At 41.5% G+C, this 16,044-nt stretch overlaps 1 protein-coding gene across 1 annotated transcript; it reads left to right on the forward strand.

The window, feature by feature from the left end:
- Positions 1-1,837: 1,837 nt before the first annotated feature.
- On the forward strand, positions 1,838-15,657 carry LOC104278125 (A disintegrin and metalloproteinase with thrombospondin motifs 12-like). Its single transcript, XM_009875007.1, has 7 exons — positions 1,838-3,016; positions 6,383-6,535; positions 9,529-9,702; positions 11,289-11,435; positions 13,085-13,238; positions 14,976-15,098; positions 15,641-15,657. Exons 1-7 carry the CDS (start codon positions 1,838-1,840, stop codon positions 15,655-15,657), a joined length of 1,947 nt encoding a protein of 648 aa, XP_009873309.1.
- Positions 15,658-16,044: the final 387 nt, after the last annotated feature.

The following is a 16,044-nucleotide window of genomic DNA, read 5'->3' on the forward strand; positions in this document are numbered from 1 at the left end:
TTTTACCAAAATTCAGCATTTTGTCTGAGAGCAGATTCAGATAACAAACTAACAGAATTTTGTGATAGTATTAATTCTGTTTATGCTGCCCACAGACCATCTTCACTGATTTAAGCAGCCAACATATTTTAACTGCCTGTGCAAACATAGAGTAGCATTACATGGCAAGCAGTACAATTATATAGAAATGATATGCTGTTACAGAAAACAGCAGGTGCTCCTGTGTCATTGGATTGTATTTGCAGGTTGCTGACAAAAATAAATTTCTACAGTTTCAGAAATTGTGGAGGAAGCGTAGGACAGACTGTTTGACCTGCTCAGATGACAAAATTGCCAGGAGACTTGCAAATACAGAATGTTCTTTATTGGTGAATGCAATGGAGATATTTTACACAGGCAAAACTTCCTCTTGTTGTGAACTTATCTGGCTTTTAAAAAAACATTCTGTATCTTATAAAGCAAACGTACTTAATTGGACGGCTAATGAGGACAGAGCATTGTAGCCCTTCTGAAGTCTCTTTATAGTATATGGCTGTAATCTAAAGCAGAGATTTTCAAAGCTAATTCTGAGAGAGAGCCATTACCCCCAAAAGTTAATGAGGTTGGATGTTCCTTTGAACTCCATACAAATGCTAATCTAAATCCTCCAAGTGGCAAAGTCTGGCAAAATAACCATGTATTTCTGTGCAAGCAGCAACGTAGTGTTAGTAGTTGCTGTCTTCCTCGATAAGCAAGGTCCTTTACTGAATAACTTCAGAGGTCAAACTGCAGCTGATGAAGTTCTGAGTACTTTAAATGTGCTACACAGCTATAAGTGCAAGGAGGACAGACTGAACTTACCTATTCTGAGGTGCCTCTGCTTTCTTCCCTGCTCCTGTTGCTACAGAACTGATGTTATTTTACAGATATTAACAACAGAGAGGACCCCAGTAACACAAGGTCATTGGTATTTCTACTGCCCTCTGGCTTAGACTAGCTCTAGGTTTAGGTAGCTAGGGTGAGATATTCATGGGGCTTGAAACCGCTGGCAACAGGAGCGTTCATGACTTCATGCTAGCCCCTGCCTTAAACCAGCTGAACTAGCTTATCAGGCTCCCTCGCGTCCTAGGTTGTATCAAGCATCTCCATTCATACTCAATCAGTCATCTACTCTTAGTACCTCAACCCAGAGAAGTGTGTTAAAGTTTCAGAAAGCCTTTAATGGAGCAACAGCTCCTGAAGGCATAGCTGTGCTTGCAGCGCTGAGGATGAAAAACATCATGGAAAAACTGGATCTTATTAGCTTCCAGCACCCTTTATACACAACAGTGCTCCCACTTAAATTGAAGTTAGATAGGTTAATTGCATCCAGTAGTCTGTAATTTAGGAGAAGCAGGCTAACAGCCCTGGCAGCATGCAGTGGTTGCACTAAGACTGAATGAAAAATCCATTTCATAAAGTCAACAAGGATCTGTGAGCTGCATGAATCATCACAGCAAGTTTGTGGCACTGTGAATTGACAACACAGAGACAATCAGGTGTGTTTTTTATGTCAGGTTTTTAGTCTGTTTTTTCTAGTGCTAGTGGAAAAGGTATTGGCTAAACAACTTATGTAATTCACTGAAGAATAAAATTCTAGCATATTATTTTCATATTTTGTCTTTGTCGTGTAGTCTTGTTTCCCCAAGGTGGCATTTATTGCTCTAAAAATTTGAGAAAAGCTCCATGATAGCAGAACATCACTAGAATGAAGGTCTTGTTCCTCAATAAAAGATTTGTTACTAATTATTTATAATGATACTTCTTTGTTATAAAAAGATGCCATTTGATACGTATTTTTGTTGATACGTGCAGCAGAATGAAGAGTGGAGATAAATTAATTCTGTTTCATTCGCAGTGCACAGTCACTTGCGGTGGTGGAATAAGAACTCGTAATGTCACTTGTGCCAAAAATAATGATGAGCCATGTGATGCTTCCAAAAGACCAAACTCTAAGGCCCTGTGTGGTCTCCAGCAATGTCCTTCTACTGGAAGATTTCTGATACCCCCACTGGTACCCAAAAGAGGAAAGATCATAATCAGAAAAACTGCTAATCGTGAATGGAGCCCTCCTCGCAGAACACCAAGTCCGAGCTCACATACAACAACAAAATTACCCAAGCCTGAAGGTGTAACTCCCTGTTTACCTACATCCTCTAGTTTCAGTAATGTCTCAGAAAAAGAAGGGACAACCAACAGAACATTACAAAATAATTTTGCTGAAGCAAGTGATGTTTACAATTATCCAGTTGTTTCTACTGAAAATAATTCATTCCAGCATGCTACTCCATGGCCTTTTCATAATAGCTTAAGTACTGAAATTACAAGGCATGCTGAAAATATTTCCGAAAGTGAGCCAGTTTCTACTGTAGAGAGTGAGGTGCAAAGAAATGAGGACACTTCTGTCTCCTCTTTCACCAGTAATCCAGAAGTAACTTCCAGCTATGATTACTTAACCGAAGAATCTGACGACATTGATGGATCACTTGGAGGCAGTGAGAAACCAACTGACCTCGTTAACAGCACAGAACTCAATCCTGAAATCAGAACCAGGAGCACAACCCTAGATACCAGCTCTCGTGTCCTTCAGAATGAAAGCGTGACTTCTCATCCCCTTTCAACATCTTATCACCGAGACCTATTTACACTCCTTCCTGTTAGCAGAGCAGCACAACGGTTGGCATTTCCAACATCAGCACACTCTATCAGTCTGCAGGTTGATGCACCTGTTGTAGAAGCAACTACCCCACAAGCATCGGTTAAAATAATGCCCATAGAGCTTGGTCATGTACTAAGAGACCAAACTGACAACAGAAGAGAAATTAAGCTACCCAGCACCGTAACGACTAGCACACAATCATCAGATCTCGAGCATGCTCTCAGGAACCAAAGTGCAAAATCTGAGGCTTTTTTAATGAATGTCGCAAAAAACAGCCACCTAATAGCATCCAACAATTTGCCCGGTGATGTCCACTGGATAGTAGGCAACTGGAGTGAGGTAAATTATTCTAATTTCTTGTAAGTGGAGAGTGTGAACAGCTGTCTGAACCACTGCCAAGGAAATAAATCTTATTAGTTTGTCATGATTATCTGAAATTAGTATTATACATTCGATTTAAATACTTGGCACATGAAAAAAAGATAACCTGGAATATTTAATATCACGTTACTTATACAGAATATGTCTATGTTTATGAATTCTGCAAAACTGTGCATAATTGGACACTGAAATTTCAAGGTACCAGCCATATCAGTTCACAAGTCCACAGGGCCTGATGGAATTCATCCCAGGGTACTGAAGGAACTTGTGGATGTTATGGCAACCCCTCTCAATCATCTGTTAAAGGTCTTAGAATCATAGAATGTCAGTCTGGGGAGAAGCCTGCTGACTAGAAGCTGGCCAATGTTATTCCACTGTACAAAAAGAGTGTGAGGGAAGACCCAGGGAACTAGAAAACGGTTAGTCTAACTTCAGTTCCTGGAAAAAATATGGAGAAGGTACTGAGTGCTGTTGAAAGGCATTTAAAGAACAAGGCAGTCATCAGGCACAGTCAGCTTGGTTTTACAGAATCATGGAATGGTTTAGGTTGAAAGAGACCCTCCCACCAAACCAGGTGGCTCACAGCCCTGTCCAGCCTGGCCTTGGACACTTCCAGGGAGGGGCTTCCACAGCTTCTCTGGGCAACCTGTGCCAGGGTCTGACCACCCTCACAGTGAAGAATTTCGTACAAATATGTAATATAAATCTCCACTCTTTCAGTTTGAAACCATTACCATTCATCCTATTACTAAACTCTCTCACAGGGGAGGTGGCCCAGCCCCCTGATCATCTTCATGGCCTCCTCTGGGCTTGCTCCAACAAGTCTATGTCCTTTTTATGGTGAGAGCCCCAGAGCTGAAGATGGCCCTGCAGGTGGTGTCTCATGAGAGCAGAGAAGAGGGGCAGAATCACCTCCCAGAGAATGTGACCATGCTCCTTTTGAAGCAAGCCAGGATGCAATTGGCTTTCTGGGCTCTAAGTGCACATTGCTCGCATACATTCAGTTTTTCATTCAACAATACCCCAGTGTCCTTCTCTGCAGGGCTGCTCTCAATCCACTCATGGCCCAGCCTGTGTTTGTTGTTGGGATTGCCCTGACCCAGGTGCAGGACCTTGCACCTGGTCTTCGTGAACTTGATGGGGTTTGCACAGGCCCACCTCTCCAGCCTGTCAAGGCTCCTCTCGATGTGTCTCATCAGGTCCTATGGTCTTGTGCACCTTCAAGTTCCTTGGATGCTCTTGAACCTGATCTTCCCCTGCAGTGGATGTTCTTCATATTTCTAGTCCCTGCTTTTGCATTCTGTGACTTGGGCAGTGTGGCCGGAGCCTTTGCTGGTGAAACCTGAGGCAAAAAAGTCACTGAGTACCTCAGTGTTTTTCATATCTCGACTAACCATGTCTCCTGTTTCCCTCTGGAGAGGGCCCCATTTCCCTACTTTTCCTTTTTTCACCAACATACCTATAAAAACATTTCTTGCTGTTCTTGACATCCCTGGCCAGATTTAATTCTGTCAGGCTTTTGGCTTTCCTGACCTCATCCCTGTTTGCTGAGACAATTTATCTGTATTTCTCCCAGACTACTTGTCCTTATTTCCATGCTCTCTGGACTTACTTTTCGTTCCTGAGTTTGTCCAGGAGCATCTTATTCATCCATGGAGGCTTCCTGGTATTTTTGCCTGACTTCCTGTGTCAGGAGGCAATGCTCCTGAGCTCGGAGGAGATGATCCTTGAATATTGACCAACTTTCTTGGGTCGCTCTTTCCCCTAGGGCTTTATCCAGTGATATTTTGGCAAGCAGAGAGAGGCCAAAGTCCACTCCCTTGAAGTCCAGGGCAGTAAGTTTGCTGCATACCCTGCTCACTGCCCTGGGAATCTTGAGTTCTACTTTTTTACCATCACTGTTTGCAGCATTGTGCCTTTCTCCCTTGGCTCTGTACCTACACACAACCATTTTCGAAAGAATTCTCCGATTTCGCCTCCCTCAGACAAGACATAAAGTTCTGTTAAGTGTGATCTGCCTAGTGTTGTACCTGGAGCTTTATTTGTTCTTCTTACGAATGCTCAAAACGAGGCTTTCCTCAAAAACTAAGCAGCCTTTCAGAAAAGGCTTGGTGTTGCCAGACTGGTATAGCAGGGCTGGGGGGAGCCATCAAACAGTCAGCAACCAAAACAAGGAGAGTCCATCATCTTGAACAGCGAGTTTTCCTGAATAGATGTGTGAACAGTGTTACACAGTCCCCTTAACAGGCCTCTTGGATGACTGTCCCAGGAATCTCGGAGGATGGAGATGATGTGCTGCAGAGGCCTGGGAGATTCACACTCTTCATAATGTGAAGTTTTTCCAAAATTCTTTGTTGTGGCTGTTAACCTTTTTTTCATTTCTCAGACTGCAGCTGGTAACAGCTCCATCTTCAATGTGTTTTTTTTTTTCCCTGCCTTAGCTTCATCTTAGCTTTCCTTATCATTCCAATGACACTTATTCATCTTTCCTTATTTAACTCTCCAACTTCCATGTAGGGAATTCAAACCATGCAATAGCAGTTGCTTTTTTCTTCATTTTGCTGACTTAATCCAAGATTATTTATGTTGCTTCTCATGCCAGCTACAGACTGTTTGGCGTGTGTTGGATTTGACTGTATGTGTATAGTTCACTGTCTTTCCCTTTTTAAGGGAGTCTTTAATTAGTGTATTCAGTCAATTTTCACCCTTTTCTGCTTCAGAATACAATTAAAGTGTGATTTTTTTTTTTGGTGAAGAGTGTGCGCTCTTAGGATATGGACTGGCATGATCAATATTCTCTTACCACTGACACTAAACCCCTCCCAAATGCCAGCAACACTTAGCCACTCTCTGAATTCATAATTTAAAAAGTCCTTTTCCTGAACAGTTTTCCCAAGAGTCTCACACAATTTATTTCAGATTTTCAGTATCATGCACTCAGTCTGCTGGATATCTCATCAACAGTATTAGGGGTAGGGAGGGAACAGTGACAAAGATTGAATGTAATGATATTTTGCACTGGATCCCCAAAGATGACAGAATGAACCAGTGGAACAGCTGGTACAAGTTTAGAGTATCTCAGAAAGCTGCCAAAGAAGAGCAGTGCGTGGTATAAATCAGAATTGGTATTTTCTTAACAAAGCATCAAAAAGCACCCCTTTCAGCCTTAAGGAAGACTTAGGTGAATTTGAAGTCTTCTTCTGAGTATTGCGTATAGGTCATCTAAAACAGCTCTAGATAGTTATGTTTAGGTTCTTGGATTGTTTCTAGAATGATTTACTAACATTGAGTTTGCCCCTGGGCTTTCCTCTCACCCTTGCACAGTGCTCTACCACCTGTGGAATGGGGTCTTTCTGGAGACATGTGGAGTGCAGCAGCAGGAACACATCTCACTGCCAGCACATGAAAAAGCCTGAATCTGCAAGAAAATGTTATCTCCGCCCATGCGCTAGCTGGAAAACAGGAAATTGGAGCAAGGTAACATCATTCAGCGCTGTGTATGAACAGCAAGCTTGCTAACTTCAAAGAATAGGGAGTTCTCAATACTTCATTTCAAAAATATTTACTCAGTGAATGCATGCATGATTCCCAGTTGACCATTCAGCACTAATTTCCTGATTTCCTGACTAAGTTATTTATGGAAACACATCTGTTGTGAATTCTGCTCTTCCTGTGGGGACATCACCCTCATTAACTCTTGCATCTAGAGCTAAAGCAGGGCTCACCATCCACACTCTGTAGAAATCCTAGGGCAGAGCTGTACAAATCTGCATGTGGCACCTTTTTCATTTCTGCCTGCAGAGGCATATTGTAATTTTAAGAAGCAAATGGGAATCTGGGAGAGGAATATGGCATGTTCCAGTTCACCCTTGCCACCTTGTATTATCTCTTATGTGACATCGTCTGTTCGCTATTCGTGTAAGCTCTTATTTTACATTACAAAAACTAAAGAAAAATATATTGGGGAGAATGCCTGTTATGGCCTAGGGCCTTATTTGGTCCTAGGTGTGTACACAGGCTTGATCAACAGACACAATAGTGTCCAAGATGGTAAGTGGAACCCAAGGAACTGTGTTTGAGTTCTTTTTCAGTGTGTGGTAGACACTTGGGAGGACTTTGGTGACTTGTCACATTTTGTCTTTGTGCTGTCTAAAACTGGCATTTCACACAGCAGGTTATTTTTCAAGACTCAAAAGAGAAAAGCTACAGACTTCTATATGAAATTGATTTCATAAAGGAAAATATCTTCCAACCTTCTCAATCCTGTCTTTTTTTTGTGGACAGTGTTGTAGTAATTTTGCTACGGGGCAGATTCATACAAAGAAAAGGTTATAGTTACAAAACCTGTGTTACATTGTTGAGCTCTTTGACAGGGAATTGATTTGTGGGTGAAATACATGCCTGTTTGGAAAGTCCAGGAAAGGCCAAGGCATTACATAACTACATTTAAGCCTTCAAAATTAATTTTAAATGATGCATAGTTGTTCTGCAGTCCTGGTTACAGTAGGGCATACTTCACCTTCGCTTTTTCTTCATCAGTGTTATTGCTCTTGAGACAAGTGGGTGATAGTTATGTCACAGAAAATAGCTAGGAATCAGTTTTAATGATAAAATATAATGTGAAACAAATTTGAAGTGTCAGTCCAATTGTGAGTCCAGTTTGAGACAAAAGGATTTTCTTAGCAAATTTCTCTTTTGTTTGTCAAGTCTTATTTTATAAATATTTATTTATATTTAACTGTACAAAACTAATTACAATTTCCTATGTAAAAATGACTATTTTTGGTTTGCTTTTGCAAGTGGCAGTTGTTTTCCTTGTTGTTCATTTCAAACATTTTTAAGGCACCTTATCACAGCAAGGTGGCTATATTCCCCTGCTAGTGCAGTAGAAATTTCTCTGTTCCTTTGCTCTCATCTAATTCATCCCCTCCCCTAATAGAAAAGTCCTTCAGACTGTGTCTTACAGCCTGGCTTTAATACCAGATATGATTTGCATGTATTTGGGGGCTGTTTGTACTCAGTTGCACGGTCACTTCTGTCTGTTGTTTCTCTCCAAAGGGATAGGAACTTGGGTGAACAGGAACGTGGGCTGCCCTTCCATCCATCCTTCAGCTCCCTGGAGAAGTATTGTATTCAGCTTCCTTGTTCAACTTAAAAATATCTATTTAGGCAACTGAGAACAGCATCAATTGTTATACTGCGTCATGGCATGTCTTATGAGGGGTGGCTGAGGGAGCTGGGATTGCTTAGTCTGGTTAAGAGAAGGATGAGAGGAGACCTCATTGCTCTCTACAGCTACCTGAAAGGAGGTGGTAGTGAAGTGGGGATTGCTCTCCCAAGTGACAAGTGATAGGACAAGAGGAAATGGCCTCAAGTTCCTGGTATCCTTAGATATCAGCAATAATTTGGTGAGGCATTGAAACAGGCTGCCCAGGGAAGTGGTAGAGTTACCATCCCTGGAGATGTTCAAAAACCGTATAGATGTGGCACTTTGGAACATAGTTTAGTGTTCATGGTGGACCTGATGATTTTAGAGGTCTTTTCCAACCTTAATGGTTCTATGGCAGTAAAGGTGAAAGCTGATTGGAGGTTTTTCAGTGGTGTAGACAGAATTGGCTTTAGTACTGAGTGAAGACAAAATAATTAAATGTGTATTTGTCCTTATCCTTGGAGTAGCAAATTCAGTTCTTCCTCAGCAGCAGGAGAGGTCCTGGGCTTTAGTACCTGGGGAGAGAACCTGCTGCTGCTGCATGAAGCCTTCGAGCAAGCTCTGGGGACGTACAGGAGGATGAGGGTCTTGCTTGGCTCATCAGTTACGCTCCAAGCTGAGAACCAATTTCACAGGCTTTATGTGAGGCTCAGGGTGTCTCTGTCTCTCATGCACAGGCTGCTCATGGGGTATGGGTCCTCCTGGTGCCACGGAGGAACAAGGGAGGTGAGGGTGGGAACGGCTGCCATGGGATGAGTCCATCATCTCCCAGTGTTATCAGCAGCAGTTGACATCTATGGGCTAAGACAAGGAGTGGTTTTGCCAGCCCGAGAAATCTTCTGCCATGGACACTAACTCCTCCCATGGCTGAATAAGAGATCAGCTTCTGCAGCTCTTTCCTCCCTTCCTCCCTCAGAAGCAACTAAAAACCCGACAGTTTTGCTGCATATGAGATTTATTTATTGCATCATGACTCTTTCACTAGGACCTTTTTTTTAAATAGTTGGCCTGATTTTCTAATTTCGTATGTATTCATGCTATTAACAGATGTTCCAGTGGAGAAAGTATGTTCTGATTTGCTATGATGAAAACCACGATTTTTAGGCCTGAAAACAGATTGTTGTTACGGTAAACTGGAAATCCCCTCTGTGAGTCAGGACTCTAGAAGATGAGTCTGTCCTCCTTCTCTGTGACTGGGAATGTGGAGAGCCCCTTGGTGGAGCATCATTTCGAGGTGTGCCCCTTTCTGTTTTGTGCACAGTGCTCTGCTAACTGCAACGGCGGCTTCAAGACCCGAGATGTTCACTGCATTGATGTCCGTGAAAAGCGACTTCTAAGGCCTTTTCATTGCCAATTACTCGGATATAAACCACAGCTCAACACAAGTTGTAACCTGCAGCCTTGCTTGCAGTGGCATGTGGAGCCCTGGAACCAGGTATTGTTCTTTAAAAGAAGCATTGGGAATGAGCAATTAGCTGTCAATTAACAGTGCCCCTTAGATCCCATGCTCTTAGTGAACTTTCACTCAGAGGAAGACCATAGTTAGTACTACTCAGAGGCTCTGTAGTCCTTGCTTGTGGTTAGAGCAAAAATCATCATAGACGTTCATAAGAGTTCCCAGAATCATTCTTAGGATTGCATGTGATACACAGCTAGAACTGTGAATTTCCATACCCTGAAAGAGAGAAGAGATGGCCTGGCAGAAGATTCGTTTTAACTGTTCTGCTGGATCAGTAAATGTGATTCATTCAGACTGATGGCCTTTGCTGCCATTTAAATATTTCTTTCTCGATATGATTGATTTAGAATTTTCCTTTACGCTTTTGGGCTGGAATTTTCTGGGATCAGAGAATGAGGTCAGACTTTTGGGTCACTGTGTAATGTAAACCTGTGCCAAAAACTCACAGGCAGCCAGGCACGTATTTATGTCAGCTAAAGCATGTGGTCCCACAGTGCTTACTGCCCCTAAAAGAAGCTTTGGAGAAAGAGCCACACTGTTCACGGCACAACGGAGCTGATGCTTTTTGATGTCAAGGGAAGTGAACACATTGCTTTTCCTTACAGACCACTGACAAATCACACCTGCAGTAAGGAGGAGAACAGAGTTTGTCTTTGATGTCAGAGCAGTCAGCAAGGGCTGAAAAAATGGGATTGCACCCATTTGCCACTTAAAATATTTTATAAAAACACTTGCTTAACCCTGACAGTTGTCCTCATTCTAAGGGTACTGGGTAGAATTGGATTGAAAAGGTTCGTTTATCAGACGTGAACTCTGGTCCTCTGCACGGATACAGTTCCTTGTAGGGCAGGAACAATGCATTATTCAAAGTGTATATTGCACCTTATTTCATGTCACAGTACAAAGTCATTTGTGTATTTTAAGCAGGCTCTGCTGCAGATCTAGTGAGCGATAGTAAAAAATCAGTTAGGAAATAATACAAGAATGTGGACAAAAAAATGTTTAAAAAATAACCTGGGTCACTGTCTTTGTTAAACTATTGTATGGGTTGGGTGAATTTTAATGTCCCTAACTGCCTCATAAAAATGAGATGTTGCATCTCATGAATTTCTACTGTGTTCAATAAATGTTACAGATTAATCATGCAGACGTGATTTCCAATTCTTGTTAAAGAAGTTACTGTTGCTGGTAGTGCTGCATGCATAGTTCTGTTGTGGGTTTTATGTTGCCATTTCCATGCTATCCTATGTTCCTTGCATTAATGTGTGTCAGGAACAGCTTTCCCTCAGGTATTCTGGACCAATAACGGCTTCTTCCCTGTCCATCTCCAAGCATATGGTTAAATAAATGTCCCTGTGCAAGCTTTTCTTCATATCTAGACTGCAAGACTTGAAATGCAGGCTAGCCTTTACTCATCACACATGTCCATGACATGCTTCTTGTTACCTATGGCTCCACATTTCTAAATAAAGAATATTTTCTACTGCCTTTTTTATGTCTCTTTCTGGTTTGTCATTCCTTCCCACCTCTCTGCTCATGGATTTGTGCACCTCTTTTGTTAGTGTTCAAGAACATGTGGTGGTGGCAAGCAAAGACGACATATTTACTGCCCAGAAGAGGGCTACTGCGACCTGACAAAAAGACCTAATGCCGTTGCATCATGTAACAGACAACCTTGTACACAGTGGAGTAACCAGACATGGGGCCCGGTAGGTTTCAGTCCTTTTTTTGTTTTATTTGTTGTCATGAGTTAGCCATATTTGGTCATATTATCCACTTGTCTGTGAAAGTCAGTGCCAATGGCACTAATCTAAGTTTCTTATGCACAGCTGGAGCTACAGTGGGAGATCTGTTTGAAAATACTAGTAAACATTTCAGAGCCAGCCCATCTCGGTTCCTTCAGGTGGTAGACATTGTAGCCTTTACTTTCTGTTGCTGAATCAGATGTTGTTGAAGGGCTGGGTTTTTTCCCCCTCTTCTGTTAAAGGAGATACCATTGACATTCTTCCGTTACTCATTTGATATTTAAGGGGTGAGCCTTAAAACAACTTGCCCACACAGCCAGAAATTCTGCATTTTGACTAGTAGCCTTCTACTGGAAATGTAGTTGACATATATGAGGTGTACCTTTGGGGAACCTTCCATTATCTGCAATGCATGTTTAGTTACAAAGAAATTGATGTGTCTAATAAACCTTTCCCTCCAGTTTCCTTAATAAATATATTCATACATTACAAATACTCCTCACAGCAGAAGAGAACATTAAAAGAACACCAAAAGCCAGGAACCACAAATAAGGAAACAATGGACAGTCATTTAACACAGAAATGTAATGAGTTGGTTTTGACATAAAGCTATGAGATGGGATACGAATATAATGTCATGTAAAGTTCATGTAACTCTTAACATTTAAATATGGAAGTGAAAATGCTGGGGCATGCATAAAATAAGCAACTGAATACAAAAATATATGGTGGCTATTTTACTTTATTAATTGCCATAAGAGCAATTAGTTGCCATAAGAGTATCTAAGATCTTGAAATGTGCTTCACATCAGTAATATTGTGTCCTATGCACAGAGATACACAGTAGAGAAAGGAAAATTTGCAGAAAAATTAAAGAGGTGCTTGTCCTGCCTACATCTCTCGTGCTCAATTAGCTGGCATTCTCTATCTATTGGAGTATTTATTTTGCTGCCAACTATTTATGTGAGGTGAAAAAGAATTTAAAATTAACTGGAATTTTCAGATGCTTTAGGATGTTGGAAGAATAAAGTACATTTGAAGAAGAATACGGGAATATGCATTGAAAACATTGGGGTTTTTAATGGCCGTCTGTGTGCAGCCTGAACAAGCAGCTGGCAGTTGTTTTGCGGTCATAAAGAAAGGATAACCACCGTGTAAATGTCGCCAAAGAAAAAGCTTCTCATTGAGCTTTTTTAAAATCTTCAGCTCAGTCATTTCTAGACCTAACATGGCAATTGATTATTCATGTTTGATTTAGATGATGAGAGAGCACAGAAAACAAAATATATCTTTTCTGTGCTCTCTCATCATCTAAATCAAACATGAATATGTCAGTGTGCAGTACTAATTTGGATTATGATTCTTTTACTTTGTAGGACGAGCATTTCAGGTCATCCTCATCCTCCTCTGTAGAAAACAGTCACCCTGGTTACCCATTCCAAGATGTTGTATTTGTACTATTTATTCCTCAGCTGTATCCTGCCAAATCAGTTCCATTGGTTCTGGATTATATGGCATTTTTAACTTCCCATCCCATTACAGCTCAAATATTGGCATATTACACAATTTCCAAGTAAAAGACTTCTATGTATTTTAAAATTACTCTCTTTCAGTGCACCGTTGCTTGTGGAGGAGGCATTCAGCAAAGAGCTGTGAAGTGTATGAATATAGAAACTAACAAAACTGAAGATGACAGCATGTGTGTGGATAAACCCAAGCCCACAGAGTATCAGAGGTGCAACGTACAAGAGTGCAGGAAGAGTATAGGTATGATCATACACCTGCATCAGACACTTTCCAAAAATCTCTCTATTTGCATGAGTTTCTGCAAAAACTGGGAGCCAGTTTATCAGATTGCTGTGCATACTGCGGGCTCAGTAATTATAGTTCAGTCTAACCTGCTACTGCTCAGCTGCACTGTTGGCAGAATCACGTTGTCATGTTCTCCAGCCCTCCTGTCGTTGCGTTGCCATGGGCAGTGCAGTTCTCTGAGCATGCATCCTTGATTTATGATGCCACAACTAAATGAATAAATCTGCTTGTATTAGCCTGTTGTAGGTTGCTTTGAGGGCTATGGAAGGACATGCTGTGCATCCAACAGATGACATTTCCTAAAATAGGTACCCCTATGGGAACTGCAGATTCTGGACGGGGAGTGCAAGCAATCAAAGTGAGACAGACACTGTAAGGAACATCTGACTGGCGGTGAACCTAGATACAGTCTTGGCATTATGAATTTGGTGTCCGGAAGGGTGAGACTGTCACCAAAATGAAGAGTTGGAGAGAAGTCCTCTTGTGACTCAGCGTGTCCTATACCTCTTTCCTTCAAGGGCCCAGGAGACCAGTTCCATAGAAGCTTACAGAAGGGTATCTTTATCTGTAGGCTATGTACTGCAGTATTCAGCAGGTACCCTCCAGTAAGAACAGCAATGACTCAGAGTCCTTCTGGGAAAGCCTTCTAAGGCCTTTTGGAGGAGGATTCCTCCCTCTCAGCAAGTCAGCAGTGAGAGTCTTATCTGACAATGAGACAAGAGGTTGACCTTTGAGGGCAGTGTAGATCCAGTGGGTGTTTGAGAGTGATGCATCACTCTTCCTGCCGTTCAAAAATCTTCAGCACATGTTTTGCCCGAGGGTCAAACTGGTCTGCTTATCTCCTGTCCCTCTCATGTTCAGAAACACCAACTCTTATAAATATTACCTACATAGATTAGTAATAATTATTTCTGTGAATGAAAGCTCAAGAGGCCAGTAGAACGTAAGCCCTACTGGGCAGACCAGTCGTTGATCCAGCCCAATATTGTGTCTCCAGTGATGGTATTAGAAGAGCCTGCTTAAGGAGAATATAGGAGTTTAGTCCTTCCCTGTGGATGATTTCCATGATATTCCTCCAGCATTCCCAACTGACATATTAGGACTATTAAAGGCATCCCCTGTTGTAATATCTGACACATCTCATTTTTAAAGCTACCACAGACCTATCAGCAACTTAATACATACAGTACCAGTCCCTGACTTTTTATCTGGTCCTGCAGAAATTGAAGGTGAAGATGTAGTTGCATGTGCCTTCTGCCAGCCCTGCATGGCTCTGCAGCACACTGCCAGCCCACTGCTCTTGTATTAAAGGCACTGTTACAGGAATGCAAAAAATACCAGACTCACAAATCACTGTTGCTAGACTTTTTATGTCAGTTCTTAAAAGCACAAACATTAAAGTGAAAAACATAGATGAGCTATACCCGCTGCAAAAGTAAAGCCTCGCTGAACAGTAATAAAAAGAACGCTGTGTTTTCCAAGACAGAAGGTAATGTGAAATTTAATAGGACTTGTTCATTTAAAAATTCTAAAATTTCAGGGATTGTGCTGATCTATAATACAAAAGAAGAGAAAGCCATCATAAGCAAGAGCCATAACAAGCATGACTGGCATAAAGCAGTTTAAAATTCTAGAAATGCAGATGATTTGTTAGCAAAATGTAGGTAATTCTTCTCATCTTCTCCACCATAGGGCTACTCTGCAGCAAAGACCAACTGTCGATTCACTTCTGCCAGAGGCTGAAGGGCATTGGCAAGTGCGTGCTGCCTTCCATACAGACTCAGTGCTGCTTCACGTGTAGTCAGCCCCGAATTCGTAACAAAACAAGATACTGGGATCAGCGCATCTTCAAACAACAAAATTACACTAAATCTAGAAGAAAATCACCTCAAAACCAAGAAAACAACCAGGCTGCTCAGCACTGACTGTTTTTTTTCTAGTTGCTTGGGGTAGGACTTCGCTTTACAGATTTTATGTTCCTTTGTTTTTTTCTGAACCGTCCAACATCCGTGGAAATCTGTGATCAAAACTGGGAAAACACATCCCTTAGGGTTATCAGTCCTGATTTACTGCTTCGAATTTTTATGTGTAATAGTCCAAAATTTGTAACATAATCTGCAATATACCAGCAGCTAGTACTTCTTAAGTATGCATAGAGGCTAGAAGAAGGCTTGCAAGATTTATTTTTTTTTAAATGAATGTTTTACTAGTTCTTTCTTCCATGTCTTTTTCTGAACCCCACTTGAAACGGCAGCATCACTTACTGAGTGCTGAGTGAAGGCGGCCAGGGGGGCAGCAAGCACAGACCAGCACTGTGGGCCAGATCCCTCTACACTCACTCACTTTTCTATTTTTAGGAATCAAGATGAAGTGACTGTGTCTCTCTAAATTGTTTGCTTACTTCAGAAATTTGAAAGGAGCATTTTGTAGTAACTGATTATTATATGCAAGCCAAATTGGAACACTGGGTCTTGCAAAAGGAAAAATGTTCATTTAGTGCTTGACTGAACAAATAGCCTGTCCTGGGCAATTGTCTTCTGTTACAAATGTCTTGCTCTACCCTGAAAATCCCACCAAATATGGGGTAAGTCCCCAAATACTTTTTAAGCAACATTTCTTGGTACAGTGGAAGCTGTTTGCATCTACCATCTTAATAGATTGTAATTCATAGCAATATTCAGTGGTAGAACTATCATTTAATCAAGTGGAATGTAAGCCCACACCCACAAGAGTACTCTGTCACCTCACTCACAGCAAACTT

This window comes from Apaloderma vittatum, unplaced genomic scaffold (assembly GCF_000703405.1).
Source record: "Apaloderma vittatum isolate BGI_N311 unplaced genomic scaffold, ASM70340v1 scaffold1758, whole genome shotgun sequence".
NCBI lineage: Eukaryota > Metazoa > Chordata > Aves > Trogoniformes > Trogonidae > Apaloderma > Apaloderma vittatum.

Excerpts from the sequence above, each read along its gene's own strand:
- LOC104278125 (XM_009875007.1), top strand. The coding sequence starts at position 1,838 with ATGAAGAGTGGAGATAAATTAATTCTGTTTCATTCGCAGTGCACAGTC. Across the intron at positions 6,536-9,528 it reads AAACAGGAAATTGGAGCAAG|TGCTCTGCTAACTGCAACGG; the intron begins GTAACATCATTC and ends TTTTGTGCACAG. Across the intron at positions 11,436-13,084 it reads GTAACCAGACATGGGGCCCG|TGCACCGTTGCTTGTGGAGG; the intron begins GTAGGTTTCAGT and ends ACTCTCTTTCAG.